The following is a 17215-nucleotide window of genomic DNA, read 5'->3' as shown; positions in this document are numbered from 1 at the left end:
CGGCTTGCGAAATCAGCCATGATTAGCTTAATCGATGGTGGATTCTTATACAAGGGAACTTATCAACCCAGAATTCTTATTTTTTAAGTTGAAGTCATCCTTCGAAAGTTTAACAGGCGCTGTCGTGATTTTGTTTTGAGTAACTGTAAGGCCTGGAATGGAATATATGATCGTGATCAGATGACCAAGGATATGTATTAATTGTGCCGACCTTAACTCGATTTTTTTGTAGTTTTTTTTCCAGAATTTTATTCAAAACTTTTCGTCGTTTTCTTTTTAAATTTATTTTACATTTTTAACCAACAGCATCATTCCATTAAATGCAAATTAAAGAAAAAACATAAAATTGTTTTTGAACTAGTTCCTTCCAGTTAAAGTTCTGTAGGTTATTAAAATTCTTCTGTGTCTACACTTTGTTTGTTTTTCAATTTTCTGCAATAGCTTTTTTTTCTCTCGTGATAATTTTATGCATAACTACATGTAGTCGTTTTGCTACCCGAGTCACTTCTTGTCACATACTGTCATATGACACAAGAGTAGAAAATAATTTAATTTACTACATTATCACTTACATACAAAACCTTTGTTTTCCCCTCTGGCATACATATATTTTATTGATACATAAGACGACCGACTCTTTGATCATTGGGCGCTTTGAAATTATAAGTGTAGGTTGTCTGTTTTAATTGATTGTATGTATTTTGACAAAATATATATAAAATTATCACCCTCTAGAAAATGTACAGAAAATTCACTTGTATTCAATAAATCAAAATCAATATTGAAAAGAGGCTGGATAATGAAACATATGCTCATAACACATTTATCACCAAGAATTAAAACACTACCATGCTCTTCATACCAATAAAACACAAGAATTTTCATTGAACCATAAAGTCGCCGTCGATTTCCAGATGGCGTTTTCATCCGGCAAAGCAACATTTTATCACGGATGCAAATGTCAAATATAAAGCAGTATAGCTAATTATTTTTACGATAGCTACAAACAAAATTACAAGTGATGTACCATCGGAAAAAAGAACAATAAAAGAGCAGACATTATAATTTCATCAGCTCAATATTATAGCATGACAATAAAAATTTAAAAATCTGCTCCACAACATACAAGACGTCCCTTCCTTGCTTCGAGCTGAATTATTCTACATCATTCTTTCTTTTAGGTTGACCAGACCAAGGAGGTTATTATCCTCCCTGTGTAATAACCTCCTTGGGTTGACAGAAATCCATTTTCTACATTAAGAGTTAAATGGTATGTAACAAGTGTTTATGTTCTTAACACTATGACAACTCCACCTCGTACTGAGATATTATATATAATGACAATAATTGAAATGTTTGATAAGTCATTAGATACTATCGTACAATTGTCGCACATCCACGAAGACATTTTATAAATCTTATGTGTCGTCTTTCAGGAAGACGTACCGTGATTTGATCTGATTTTGCCTGAGGAATGACAGTAGTAAGGTTTATTGGATAATAGTTATGTCTAAATGTACATTAATCAATTTTTAAAGTTGCTTGACAATGATATGAAATATGTACATGTTGAAATCAGTAAAAGAAATTGTAAATAATTGTTTTTCCATGTTTATTAATAAGTGCCAGTCTTTGTAAGAATCATGCAATTTAGGTAAAAATCAAAACATGATCAGAAAAAACCCACTGAGCTAATCATGCTATTTAATACTAACCATCATCCTGAGTTAAAAATAATTGATCTTTCATTTGTGTGTGTCTGGTAATATCAAATAACTTGGTTAGAAAATTGGTTATACTGATAGCAAATTACAGAGTTATCTCCCCTTATTCGTTTATTTCTTGTGCATTTCAACCAAATTGTATCTTCTATTATCAGAACAGAAAACGGAAATGAATGTCATTTTTGTGCACAACTACATTTTATGAACTGAAATCAATGTCAAATTGGGTGGGTTTTTTTGGTCATGTTTTCACCACTGCCTGATTCTTAGGCAGACTGGCACATAAATATTCATCTCTTACATGCTCTATGACTACTGTCAATCATTGTAAAAGTACATACATATACGGAGTAACTGTTGGCGATCCCATGTCGTTTTTTTTAAGGGTTCATGTATGCTTCTTGGTCTGTTTAAATTGGTACTTTGCTACACTTTTTTTTTTTTTTTATGTATTCACACGTTTGCTGTAACTTAAAAGAATTTTGATAAATAATCATTTATTTTGTTTCATGACCTATACTCGATTTTTCCCCCTGAATTTAACCACATTCATAAAAGACTCATAAATTGTATGTCTGTTCAATAAAGTTTGGTTTTGCATAGCCCAGCTTATTTCACTTACTATCATTGACGAAGTAATCAAGATAATAAAAAGATACCACGAAGGCTAAACATGTATACATGCTATAAAAATAACATATTAGAAGAAACCAGACAGACAACAGATCCCACAGCACTCGGGACGGAAACATAAGACTGAACACGCAACTATTAACTGGAGTTGAATCTAGACACTGAATAGTGAAGTCATCGATTGTTTCTAGTAGTCCTATTTGCCATTATTTTAATTGGAAAGAAATACAGATTTTGTTAACTGATTATGAGTACATTATTCGTCATGGTTAAAAGTTGGCCATGACATGTGTCGTTAGTGAATTGTCCTCTGAATTTAGATTTTGTTTGTTCATACATCTGTAGGATTCGTTTCTTATTACACGTGTCGTTAGTGTATAATGATTATCTGGTGAATACGTCTGTAAGATTTGTTTCCGCTGACATGTGTCGTTAGAGTATTGTCCTCTGGATTTATATTTTGTTTGTACATACGTCTGAAAGATTAGTTCTATTGACACGTGTCGTTAGTGTATTGACACTTTGATTTATATTTGTTTGTCCATACGTTTGAAAAATCAGTTCTATTGACACGTGTCGTTAGTATATTGTCCTATGGATTTAGATTGTGTTTGCCGAAACGTCTGTAAGATTAGTTCTATTGACACGTGTCGTTAGTGTATTCACACTGATTTAGAATTTGTTTGTTCATACGTCTGTAGGATTCGTTTCTTATTACACGTGTCGTTAGTGTATAATGATTATCTGGTGAATACGTCTGTAAGATTTGTTTCCGCTGACATGTGTCGTTAGAGTATTGTCCTCTGGATTTATATTTTGTTTGTACATACGTCTGAAAGATTAGTTCTATTGACACGTGTCGTTAGTGTATTGACACTTTGATTTATATTTGTTTGTCCATACGTTTGAAAAATCAGTTCTATTGACACGTGTCGTTAGTGTATTGTCCTCTGGATTTAGATTGTGTTTGCCGAAACGTCTGTAAGATTAGTTCTATTGACACGTGTCGTTAGTGTATTCACACTGATTTATAATTTGTTTGTCCATATGTCTGTTGGAATTGTTTTAATTTATATGCTTAGTTAAAGTATTGATATTCGGATTTAGATTTTGTTTATCCGTACGTCTGTAATACTTGTTTCTATTGACATGTTTCGTAAATGAATTGCCCTCTGTATTTAGAATTTGTTTGTTCAGATGTTGGTAATATGTGTTGTTATTGACATGTGTCGTTAATATACTGTCCTCTGGATTAAGAATGTGTTTGTCCATACGTCTGTAAGATGAATTTCTATTGACTTTGTCGCTAGTGTATTGTCCTCTGGGTTTAGATTTTGTTTGTCTATACGTCTGTTATACGTGTATCTATTGACATGTGTCGCTAGTGTATTGTCTTTTAGGTTTAGATTTTGTTTGTCTATACGTCTGTGATACGTGTATCTATTGACATGTGTCGCTAGTGTATTGTCTTTTAGGTTTAGAATTTGTTTGTCCATACGTCTGTGATACGTGTATCTATTGACATGTGTCGCTAGTGTATTGTCTTTTAGGTTTAGAATTTGTTTGTCCATACGTCTGTTATACGTGTATCTATTGACATGTGTCGCTAGTGTATTGTCTTTTAGGTTTAGAATTTGTTTGTCCATACGTCTGTGATACGTGTATCTATTGACATGTGTCGCTAGTGTATTGTCTTTTAGGTTTAGAATTTGTTTGTCCATACGTCTGTGATACGTGTATCTATTGACATGTGTCGCTAGTGTATTGTCTTTTAGGTTTAGAATTTGTTTGTCCATACGTCTGTGATACGTGTATCTATTGACATGTGTCGCTAGTGTATTGTCTTTTAGGTTTATAATTTGTTTGTCCATACGTCTGTTATACGTGTATCTATTGACATGTGTCGCTAGTGTATTGTCTTTTAGGTTTAGAATTTGTTTGTCCATACGTCTGTGATACGTGTATCTATTGACATGTGTCGCTAGTGTATTGTCTTTTATGTTTAGAATTTGTTTGTCCATACGTCTGTGATACGTGTATTCATTGACATGTGTCGCTAGTGTATTGTCTTTTAGGTTTAGAATTTGTTTGTCCATACGTCTGTGATACGTGTATCTATTGACATGTGTCGCTAGTGTATTGTCTTTTAGGTTTAGAATTTGTTTGTCCATACGTCTGTGATACGTGTATCTATTGACATGTGTCGCTAGTGTATTGTCTTTTAGGTTTAGAATTTGTTTGTCCATACGTCTGTGATACGTGTATCTATTGGTATGTGTCGCTAGTGTATTGTCTTTTAGGTTTAGAATTTGTTTGTCCATACGTCTGTGATACGTGTATCTATTGACATGTGTCGCTAGTGTATTGTCTTTTAGGTTTAGAATTTGTTTGTCCATACGTCTGTGATACGTGTATCTATTGACATGTGTCGCTAGTGTATTGTCTTTTAGGTTTAGAATTTGTTTGTCCATACGTCTGTGATACGTGTATCTATTGGTATGTGTCGCTAGTGTATTGTCTTTTAGGTTTAGAATTTGTTTGTCCATACGTCTGTGATACGTGTATCTATTGACATGTGTCGCTAGTGTATTGTCTTTTAGGTTTAGATTTTGTTTGTCCATACGTCTGTGATACGTGTATCTATTGACATGTGTCGCTAGTGTATTGTCTTTTAGGTTTAGAATTTGTTTGTCCATACGTCTGTGATACGTGTATCTATTGGTATGTGTCGCTAGTGTATTGTCTTTTAGGTTTAGAATTTGTTTGTCCATACGTCTGTGATACGTGTATCTATTGACATGTGTCGCTAGTGTATTGTCTTTTAGGTTTAGATTTTGTTTGTCCATACGTCTGTGATACGTGTATCTATTGACATGTGTCGCTAGTGTATTGTCTTTAAGGTTTAGAATTTGTTTGTCCATACGTCTGTGATACGTGTATCTATTGACATGTGTCGCTAGTGTATTGTCTTTTATGTTTAGAATTTGTTTGTCCATACGTCTGTGATACGTGTATCTATTGACATGTGTCGCTAGTGTATTGTCTTTTAGGTTTAGAATTTGTTTGTCCATACGTCTGTGATACGTGTATCTATTGGTATGTGTCGCTAGTGTATTGTCTTTTAGGTTTAGAATTTGTTTGTCCATACGTCTGTGATACGTGTATCTATTGACATGTGTCGCTAGTGTATTGTCTTTTAGGTTTAGAATTTGTTTGTCCATACGTCTGTGATACGTGTATCTATTGACATGTGTCGCTAGTGTATTGTCTTTTAGGTTTAGAATTTGTTTGTCCATACGTCTGTGATACGTGTATCTATTGGTATGTGTCGCTAGTGTATTGTCTTTTAGGTTTAGAATTTGTTTGTCCATACGTCTGTGATACGTGTATCTATTGACATGTGTCGCTAGTGTATTGTCTTTTAGGTTTAGATTTTGTTTGTCCATACGTCTGTGATACGTGTATCTATTGACATGTGTCGCTAGTGTATTGTCTTTTAGGTTTAGAATTTGTTTGTCCATACGTCTGTGATACGTGTATCTATTGGTATGTGTCGCTAGTGTATTGTCTTTTAGGTTTAGAATTTGTTTGTCCATACGTCTGTGATACGTGTATCTATTGACATGTGTCGCTAGTGTATTGTCTTTTAGGTTTAGATTTTGTTTGTCCATACGTCTGTGATACGTGTATCTATTGACATGTGTCGCTAGTGTATTGTCTTTTAGGTTTAGATTTTGTTTGTCCATACGTCTGTGATACGTGTATCTATTGACATGTGTCGCTAGTGTATTGTCTTTAAGGTTTAGAATTTGTTTGTCCATACGTCTGTGATACGTGTATCTATTGGTATGTGTCGCTAGTGTATTGTCTTTTAGGTTTAGAATTTGTTTGTCCATACGTCTGTGATACGTGTATCTATTGACATGTGTCGCTAGTGTATTGTCTTTTAGGTTTAGAATTTGTTTGTCCATACGTCTGTGATACGTGTATCTATTGGTATGTGTCGCTAGTGTATTGTCTTTAAGGTTTAGAATGTGTTTGTCCGTCCGTCTGTGATACGTGTATCTATTGACATGTGTCGCTAGTGTATTGTCTTTAAGGTTTAGAATGTGTTTGTCCATACGTCTGTGATACGTGTATCTATTGACATGTGTCGCTAGTGTATTGTCTTTTAGGTTTAGAATTTGTTTGTCCATACGTCTGTGATACGTGTATCTATTGACATGTGTCGCTAGTGTATTGTCTTTTAGGTTTAGAATTTGTTTGTCCATACGTCTGTGATACGTGTATCTATTGACATGTGTCGCTAGTGTGTTGTCTTTTAGGTTTAGATTTTGTTTGTCTATACGTCTGTTATACGTGTATCTATTGACATGTGTCGCTAGTGTATTGTCTTTTAGGTTTAGAATTTGTTTGTCCATACGTCTGTGATACGTGTATCTATTGACATGTGTCGCTAGTGTATTGTCTTTTAGGTTTAGAATTTGTTTGTCTATACGTCTGTTATACGTGTATCTATTGACATGTGTCGCTAGTGTATTGTCTTTAAGGTTTAGAATTTGTTTGTCCATACGTCTGTGATACGTGTATCTATTGACATGTGTCGCTAGTGTATTGTCTTTTAGGTTTAGAATGTGTTTGTCCATACGTCTGTGATACGTGTATCTATTGACATGTGTCGCTAGTGTATTGTCTTTTAGGTTTAGAATTTGTTTGTCCATACGTCTGTGATACGTGTATCTATTGACATGTGTCGCTAGTGTATTGTCTTTTAGGTTTAGAATGTGTTTGTCCATACGTCTGTGATACGTGTATCTATTGACATGTGTCGCTAGTGTATTGTCTTTAAGGTTTAGAATGTGTTTGTCCATACGTCTGTGATACGTGTATCTATTGACATGTGTCGCTAGTGTATTGTCTATTAGGTTTAGAATGTGTTTGTCCATACGTCTGTGATACGTGTATCTATTGACATGTGTCGCTAGTGTATTGTCTTTTAGGTTTAGAATGTGTTTGTCCATACGTCTGTGATACGTGTATCTATTGACATGTGTCGCTAGTGTATTGTCTTTAAGGTTTAGAATGTGTTTATCCATACGTCTGTGATACGTGTATCTATTGACATGTGTCGCTAGTGTATTGTCTTTTAGGTTTAGAATTTGTTTGTCCATACGTCTGTGATACGTGTATCTATTGACATGTGTCGCTAGTGTATTGTCCATACGTCTGTGATACGTGTATCTATTGACATGTGTCGTTACTTATTAGTGCATTGTTCTCTGGGTTTAGATTTTATTTGTCCATACGTCTGTGATACGTGTATCTATTGACATGTGTCGTTACTTATTAGTGCATTGTTCTCTGGGTTTAGATTTTATTTGTCCATACGTCTGTGATACGTGTATCTATTGACATGTGTCGTTACTTATTAGTGCATTGTTCTCTGGTTTAGATTTTATTTGTCCATACGTTTGTAGGATTTGTTTCTATTGAGTTGTGTCATTATCGTATTGACATTTGAATTTAGATTTTGTCTGTCCATATTTCTGTAAGATGAGTTTCTAATGACAATTATTGTTAGTTAATGATGACATTTGGATTTAGAGTTTGTTAATCTATATCTATCTGTAAATAAGTTTATATTGACACGTGTCGCTAGTATATTGCCATTAGCATATAGATTTTGTTTGTCAATACGTCTGTAAGATTAGTTTCTGTTGACATGTGCCATTAGTGTATTAACATTTAGATTTTGGATGTCCATATATGTCTGTTTGGTTAGTTTCTTGTGACAGGTGTCGTGAGTGTATTGACATTTGGATTTAGAGTTTGTTTATCCATACGTATGTAAGATTAGTTTCTACTGAGACGTGTCGCTAGTGTATTAACATTTAGATTAGATTAGATTAGATATGTCGGTTTGATAAGTTTCTTGTGACAGGTGTCGTGAGTATATTAATATTTGGATTTAGATTGTGTTTATCCATACGTCTGTTATACTTTTTTCTATTGACATGTGTCCTTAGTGTATTGTCCTCTGGGTTTAGATTGTATTTGTCCATACGTCTGTAGATTAGTTCTACTGACATGTGTCGTTAGTCACGGTATAGTATTATGCTGGTTTATATTTCATTTTTCCACAAGTACATGAATGTTGGATTCGTTGCTATTAACCATCATCGGGTCGTTCGTGTAGTGTAATATGGATTTAGATTTAGTTTGTCCATACGTCTCTCTGCTATTGACCATCCAGGGTCCAATACACTATTTAAGCATATAAACAAAGGTGAATCATACCGAAATATGGTAAAAAGAATAAGAATTTGTAAGAAAACAAAATTTGAATATATATACCGTCCACGAAAAATCCTACTGACACAATCAAATGTAAGTCGCGCCTTGGTCAGTAACCTCTACAATTTTGTGTCATGGTTCACAATTCCTTTTTAGAATAGCATACTGATCTTATGACAATTTGTTTTAAATACTTCATTTAATGTAATCGTTGTTGTGATCCTAATTTTTATCTGTGGATATTAACATGTATAATACATGTCTCTTGTTGTGTACATATGGTTTCACTGAGAGGAATCCATACCATATTCAGTGGCGAATCCGTCCATTTTTAAACTGAGAGTGGTTTCTCAACTCATGATACCGTGAAAAGGGGGATCCAATCATATGTCCCCATTCAAATGCATTTATCTTGCAAAAAACGGGTTCCAACCCCCGGGAAGCTCCTCCTGGATCCACCTAGTGCTACATATCAATATCACATCTTAGACTGTCACTGGTATTATCAGATACATCATGTAGGCACTATAGATGCTTTCTAAATTTAATTATATAACAATTGACCACGTCCAATAGGTATCATGCTATTAAAATTATTCTTATATTAGAAATTTTTAATTATTATATTTGCATCTAAATTAAATGAAAGACTACATTTCAAATAGTACTGGACTGTGTGGTATTAAAAGAAATCGAATGCAAGAAAGGTAACCGATCATTGCTTGATGAATGAGCAAGTTCGACAACTCTTGTCCACCACCTACAATCTACGCATGTGTGTCACCTGAACTATTTCTGCTTGCCGGTTTGTTTGAAGTTTCAGAGGAATAACGACTAGAATGGAGTTATCTGGAAAGATATGTATAGTAATATGTGCTTTGATGAGTGGTAAGTCCAGGGTATAGTTTATTTTTAAATTTGAGATGTAAGAATAATAAAGAAACGACAGGTAAATATTATTACCTGGTCAAAGTTGACAATGTCAACATATTTACCGGCGCCATAACCGGCGTACCTTAAAAAATTTCATAGTGAAAGTAGATTTGAAAACTTTTAAACTTCCTCTTTTTAGGAAGCTAGATTGAATAAATTTTCCATCATATACAAGAAAAGTCCGTTTGGACATTTTTTATGTACTTTCGATGTTTAAACCACGTGGGAAAATTAGCGTTACCTCTGATCATGTTACGGATCAATAATTTTAAATTACTGTATACATGTATTCTTAATTTTTTAGGGGTTAAATTTTATGGGTACATATTATTTAGATGATTCAAGGGTATGCATATTATATTATGTGTATCTATAGTGAATCTAAAGGAATTTACAGAGTGTCGTTATATTTTCTGTTTGTCTTTATTCATTATTGATTGGCTTGGCGTCTAATTGGCCAGGCCATTAAAGTCATATTTTTATGACAATATAATATTGGATTATGTTCAGTACTGTTTAATGGTTTACAGATACATTGTTTCATAACTAATAATATAGTAATGGACATTTATTGTCTGAAAGGAAAATCATTAAAATATATTTATAGATATGCTGGGACAATTTACACTATTATAATCCCAGACATATACATGTATTGGTAGTATTTTGTTTAAGAAAAACCTACATTCTCCAAGAATATTTTAGTAGTTTTAAGATTTACATTCAAACTATTGAGAATTGACATAACACCAGGGTGTGTTCTAAATATTTTTCTGGTATTTTGTAACATATGCCAAACAAATTCTATTCTATTGTGTAACCTTCAGTTATTATACACACAATAAGAATCAATGATCAGTAATTCTTTGCATTCTACATGTAGTGTGTTATGTAGTCTGTATTTTTTTTATATGAATAAGGCCATTAGTTTTCTCGTTTGAATTGTTTTACATTTTCATATCTAGGCCTTTTACAGCTGACTATGCGGTATGAACTTTGATCATTGTTGAAGGCCGTATGGTGACCTACAGTTGTTAATGTCTGTCATTTTGGTCTGTTATGGACAGTAGTCTCATTGGCAATCATACCACATCTTTTTATATGTAGTTCTTTCAGTAACTATCAGCAAAACTAAAATGGTACTGGTGTTAACTTTTATGTGCCACATTTGAAAGCTTTATGTTTGACAACAAAGTTTATTATCCATTGAAGTTCAGGATTAAAGAAATATACAGCCCATAATAAACGTAATAAAGCTTTAATGATGCCATGTTTCTGTAGGAGTTACATAAGTCCATCTGTCCAACTGTTTTGATTAACAATTTACACCTATTATCCACTTTAAATGACTGTAATTCTCTGAATTAACCTCTGTATAGACAGGAGTTCAACCATGTTGACATTTTCACACATAAAATTGAATTCTTCCTAACATTTAGTTGTAATACCCAGGGGTCATGCTTTACATGATTAAAAATAATTTCTTTGGTCAACAAAAACTGGTTTAAAACAGTGATAAAACTGTTGACTTAAAAGATAATAGGGTATTCTATTTTTAGATACATGTAGTATCAACCTATTATGAGGGTAGAACGAAAAATACATCTCTCAAAATAAATAAAAGTATCAGTTACTTGATAAAATATTTAATAAATGTCTTGAATAACATGTTTTAATTCTGGTTCATTTTCACATTCCTTATTTGAATGATAAAATCTTTGATATAAAGTAGAATGTAAAATGAGAATACATGTTTATGTATTAAAATATGTTTTAGGATAGATGTGTATAAGTGATGTAAAGCTTTTAATAGACCAGTAAAAGACGAAAGTAATCAATAAACCGAATTCAAGTATTTGAGAGTGGGAGTAATTAAAATGTAAAAAAAAGGTTAAATCTGATTGATAATGCTAGTTATTTGGACTTGTTGAATGAATGTTTATAAATAGTAGGTTAACAAATGGACTGATGCCAGGGTTTCCTGCTATTAAGTCATGTAATTGGTTGTTACTGTACAGTGAATGCAGTTGCTGCACTACCAGGTGTCAAAGTTGTCATAATACCTGGCTATGTTTACCTTAGAATATTGAGGATTCTCAGCTAATTACATATTGTGTCATTGTTTGCACATTAGTATCATGGCAGACTTCATAGTCATCAGGGAAAAGAAAATTACAGGTCATTTGATCTAAAATAAACATTTATATGTCTCTTTGACACATGTCCAGCCTGTTTCCTTTCTTAATTTCACAATAATTAGTACAAACATGAGTTGTTGTTTTTTCTGGTTGAAAACTAGTTTTATCACTAAATGGTTTAAACAAATTTTATTATATAAAACTTAAGTACATTCTACATTTTCCTGTTTGTTTTTGAAGTCTCCAATTGGCATTCATCCCACAATAACAATAATTAAACCATAAAAAGGAATCTGATATATGTTAATTACACATTCCCAACCTCAGATAACTTTACATGTATATAAACTTGATATGTAATTGAGTTACATCATACCCTTAGTACAACTAACTTACTGAGGCTGAAATTTCAAAATAGATGTTATTTGTTCATGTTGAAAGAGTAGAATATCTTTATTTCTATTATAAACAGTGAGTGTTACGTCATGTAGCTGACATAATATGTACTGTTAGCATCAGGACTATTTTTTCTTCTGTACTTTACCACTGTGACTTTCTAGATACATGTACATGTAGAAAAAAGGGAGGAGGTGTCTTGTGCACACTTAAAATAGGTCAATTTTTAAGTCTCAATCTTTAGGTATATATATGCTACCGCCTACAGACTGTAGCGCTGAGAAACACAGAATTTGTTTATTGTTATTGATAACTTCCTCTCTTGAGTGTTTCAATTAAAAAGTTTTTTCCGGAAACAACCAATCACCATATCAAAGGGCCAATTTAGGTCACATATTTTTTTACATTCAAAGATACTTATTACCTACTGGTCAGTTAATATCATTTTTGGTGCTAAAAAATGTTTATTTTAGCAACAACTTCTGATGGTGAAAACATGTAGATATTGCATTACTTTGTTTAAAAATATGTTTATATGTTAGCTTAAACCTATAACTCTTGTCATTGTTGGCCATTTTCCACTGTAGTTAGACAATTTACTTTTGCATCAAATGTTATCACATGCATTCAGTATACATGCCTACATGTACAAACTGAATTGAATGTTTAATTGTTGCATTAACTACCTGTTATTTGATGAAACTGTGAGTCAGAGACTAAAATCATAACATTTCTTCAAATTTTGTGATTCTTATAGCTTGGACAGTGAGTGAGTGTTGTATGTAACATCATAGGGCCATATCATGTTGTAGAGGGCTTTATCAAGAGGTAGAGGTCTCTATCAAGTGGTAGAGGGCTTTATCAAGTCGGTGACAGAATAAGTCTGTTTGTCCTATTTTCTTTTGATCTCATTGCTATCCTTGAAATGTTGATTTTATATTGAGCTGTCCCTCTCATTTGGATTTGAATCTTCATTCTCCAAGTAAAATAAAACTTGAATATACATGTATAAGGTGAATTATCTTCTCTCACCATCTCACATGACAATATATTGAACCCAGTTCTCGTTTGTACAATAAAGCTGTAAGCATATATTTTAACTAAATTGTCTTTGAGAACTACAGGTTACTATTTGTCAACAAATGTCTTTAACAAGGATGGACTGAGATACATGTATCAAGAAATTTCTAAATGCAAACAACATTTTCTTGTACTTTTAACACTTGATATTTTAAAAGTAAAAAAATATCCACCATCAGGCCATTGAGACACAGCTACATGTAACAGACAGATTATCATTTTACATTTCAATTTAAAATGCATGGGATATTAGATTTTCCTTTTTATGTAATATTTCAATAAACATTTAGACTCATCAAAGCATCCATCCTCATCATTACATGTCTAAAGTAAAGGAAAAAGGTAAAACCCATTATGTCTGAAACCTGGTTAAATAGGGTATTTAAATACGCCTTATGCAAGCAAGCACATTTTTAGACACAATGTAATGAATGACCTTGGAAATCTGTTTACCACTTTCATTTTTAGAATAATAACACTTGAAATATTGTACCCTAAAAGCTTTGTTAATATTTAATGTATATGCATTTTGGTTGAGAACGTTTATGTAATTATTTGATTATTGAAGATTAGTGGAGGAATTATATTTCCTGGGATTATAATATATCTGCATAAATCAATCCAGAGAATACACCATATTGATCAGTGTGTATTACTCATTCCTCCAGCTTACACAATATTTCCTAGTTATTGGAAGGGTATAACATAAGATTAATCAATGTAAAGTAGAATAGAAGTTCTGTACATGTCAATGGATTGTACAGTGTAATGTTACATAATGTATTTGGCAGTGACAGCCTCTCACATTTATCTTTTGTTAGACATTCATATATATGAGAGGAAAAGGATCCTCTCCACTTAACACATTATAAAAATAAGGAGATGTGATATGATTGCCAATGAAATTACGTGAGATAGATGTCACTGCAGCTTTAGGTCACCTTCAAAAAGTAGCAAGCCAATACTATATAGCTTACATATAGCTATAGAAAGCCCTGACATGACAAAATGTATACAATGTAACTATTTTAGAACATAATTTTAAATGAAAAACACAGATATATATATGCAGAAACTTTTATTGAATCTTGGTGAGGTTCAAATTTTTTTTAGAGTGCCCAGACCTGGGAAAGTTGTGGAACAAACTGTAAAAATCAGTTGCAGGGGTGAATCCACCTTGTTCCGACTCAGCACCCTCTGGATCTGGCATTGAGTTGGAAAAGGTTAAGTCCAACTCGCAACAAAAAATCAGAACAACAGTACCAGTCTATAGTTATGTTGTACTCATAATCGTGAATGATATATATATACATGATATATGCAAATCAAAAACAGTAACTGGTCTCAGTAGGACAAATATACTTTATGGATGATCATTGATGTAAGATGGTCCTTACAAAATAAGTTACTTAATTTAGTTTCAACCTTAAGTGTACATGCTCATAAGTACAATGTACTACAATTATAAGTGAAATAATATTTAGGTGGTATCAGAGGGTAATTGTTAAATAGATGATACAAACAATCGAAAATGGTCTCAAATTTAAAAAAAAAATGCTCGTCTTAAAATGACATTTGCCTTGATTTAATAAAAAATGTCTACCAAATTGGCCTGCCAATGATACAATGTTCATTGAATCTTCCAGTATGCAACTTATTTTTGTTCGTGACAAGCAAGCTGAGCTTACTTGTAGGGTATGGAATATCTTGAAAATAACCTACAACATAAAAAAAAACATAAATTACAAATGTAATTGACTCTTTATTAAAGTCAGTGAGTATACCTCAAGTTAAACAAGTGTTTAAAGTTTTGCTCAGGAATTTTAAAAGATAGAAATATGTTAGGTCACTTATATACTGTTAAATTAAAACAATTCAAAGAATTAAATGCCGTGAGGTGAACCAATGCCTGTGAAATCGTTTTGGTAGAGTCCCTGAAAGAATGTTTGAAATAGACCTCATATTTGGATCAGTGGACAATAGAGTGATCATCTTTTTTGTGTCATCTTTTTGTAAAGTGTTTTTGTCATGTAAATATTAATTGTTTAGCTACATTATGTTGTGTTCTATGATGCCATTAATCTTTACCCTTTGTTTAGTTAAAATATTGTTTACAAAATTTAAATGCAGATACCTGAAGCTGTAAATAAAGGGAAATATCAGTAGGTCATTGGCTCTTCTAACAATGCAGTAAATTTACTTATACACCTACATGTACATGTAACATAGTCTCAAATATTATATGTTGATCTGAGGTCACATGTCAGAGAAAGTTGGGACAGTTTAAGAAATGTTTGTATTTCAGTTACAAATTTAATTCTTACTTTAATTTTGCACTGGTACTTGTGCTTAGCATCAGTTTGAAATGTGTGTAACTAAATCTTATACATAATAGACCCCTGGATGGATCAAGCAAATTTTCTTTCTCTTTTAATATCAGACATTTCTATGCCCAGGGACATTCAGGTTAACCCTTGTCCGTCTGTCCATACATGGAGGTGTCCGTCTGTCCATACATGTACGTGTCTGTCTGTCTATACATGTAGGTACACTGGTCTATGTCTCTAATTTGTTTGCAAACTCGAACTTTAATTTGCCTCAACCAAATGTCATGAAACTCTCACACAATGTTTGTTTCCACAAAACTAACATCAAATTTAATGTTGGGTGGTGTCACTCTTAATACAGTTCTCTAGTTATGTTCCTTTTTAACATTATATGTAAGCAGTGGCATCATCTGTGTCCCATAGGATTAGACACAGACACACTCTCCATTTATTTCTCTTTAGTATAATTTAAGGAAATTTTATTCTTGATGCATTTTAGTTTGAAAATTCTGTAGAATTCTTTTAAAAGAATATGTTCTCTATTGAAAACGAAGCCATCTTTTTCTCTTGTTGATTGAGTCTTGTTTGAACTATCAAAAAATGCAAATTGCACAGCTTAAACCAGGTACATTTTAAATTACCCTGTATTTTATATTATAAACGAAGCAATAAAACTAAAGTGGGAAAGGTCATGAAAGGGTAATAGAAGTCACAAACTTAGGTCACAAATCTTTGTACAGGTTGAATTTTATTACATTGTGTAGTCTGATGATCTATGATCATTGCTATACATATTACAATACAAATAGTCATGTAGAGGACATACATAATTTATCAAACTATTTGTATTTTCTTGGCTGGAACAATAGGTGACAGATGTTGATATACATCCAGATGACACATTTATAATACTACATGTATGAAAATGTGCATACTAAGACCCCGTTCACACTAGGACATTTTTATCGATTTAAACTAGACCGGTTCTCTTTAGATCGGTTTAAGGGCTAATGTGAACGCGTTGAATCGATCTTCAATCGGTCTAAACTAAAACACCAAAAGAGGTAGTTTAGTTAGAATCGATCTAAAGTAAACCGATCTTACTTTAGATGTGAACGCATAGATCGGTTTAAACTAGTACGATTGAATCGAAAATAACGTATGCGAATGTGTAGCGGCAAAACTATCTCAGAGGTTCGTTGTTTAACCCATATTTCTTTGTTTACAGACCTTTAAAACAAACTGAAAACATGTTGTCTTCGCCGTAGCACAGTAGCATAGATTAGCGAAATCTGTGTCTTTTTTTCTTCTGTTGATTTTTTTTCTTTGTAGGAACCGCAGTATTTCCGGCGTCGTGTTCTTACTTCGTTGCTACAGTTATTTTTTTCAATATTAAACGGAAAACTGCAATAACACTGGACTTCAAAATTTTAACTTGTGATTCAAGAGAAACAATAACTTTATCCATTTTTTTTTCAAGTGTGTGTATCAGTGTATCAACACATGAATTTGATAAATCATTTCTATTTATACACAGTGTTTACAGCTTAACGGACAAAAAGGTTAAATCGATTGCGTTTTTAATTGTAGTGTGAACGCAGTGGTTCAGATTAGACCGATACAGAACGTTATGATTAAAGATAATGTGAACGCTAACTGATTTTATCTAGATCGATTCAGATTAGACCGA

At 32.8% G+C, this 17215-nt stretch overlaps 1 protein-coding gene across 1 annotated transcript in view; it reads left to right on the top strand.

Annotated features, from left to right (window-relative positions):
- The first annotated feature begins 9328 nt into the window (after positions 1-9328).
- Positions 9329-17215, top strand: part of LOC134706555 (uncharacterized) — a 37759-nt gene continuing 29872 nt past the window's right edge. Inside the window, exon 1 of the mRNA XM_063565583.1 lies at positions 9329-9539. Coding sequence (XP_063421653.1) covers positions 9491-9539 — 49 coding nt within the window. The 5' untranslated portion in view covers positions 9329-9490. The remainder of the gene's footprint in view (positions 9540-17215) is intronic.

This window comes from Mytilus trossulus, chromosome 2 (genome assembly GCF_036588685.1).
Source record: "Mytilus trossulus isolate FHL-02 chromosome 2, PNRI_Mtr1.1.1.hap1, whole genome shotgun sequence".
In the NCBI taxonomy this organism is placed as follows: Eukaryota; Metazoa; Mollusca; class Bivalvia; order Mytilida; family Mytilidae; genus Mytilus; species Mytilus trossulus.
The sequence above is the reverse complement of the archived record's forward strand: the minus strand, read 5'-3'. Positions and strand labels throughout refer to the sequence as shown.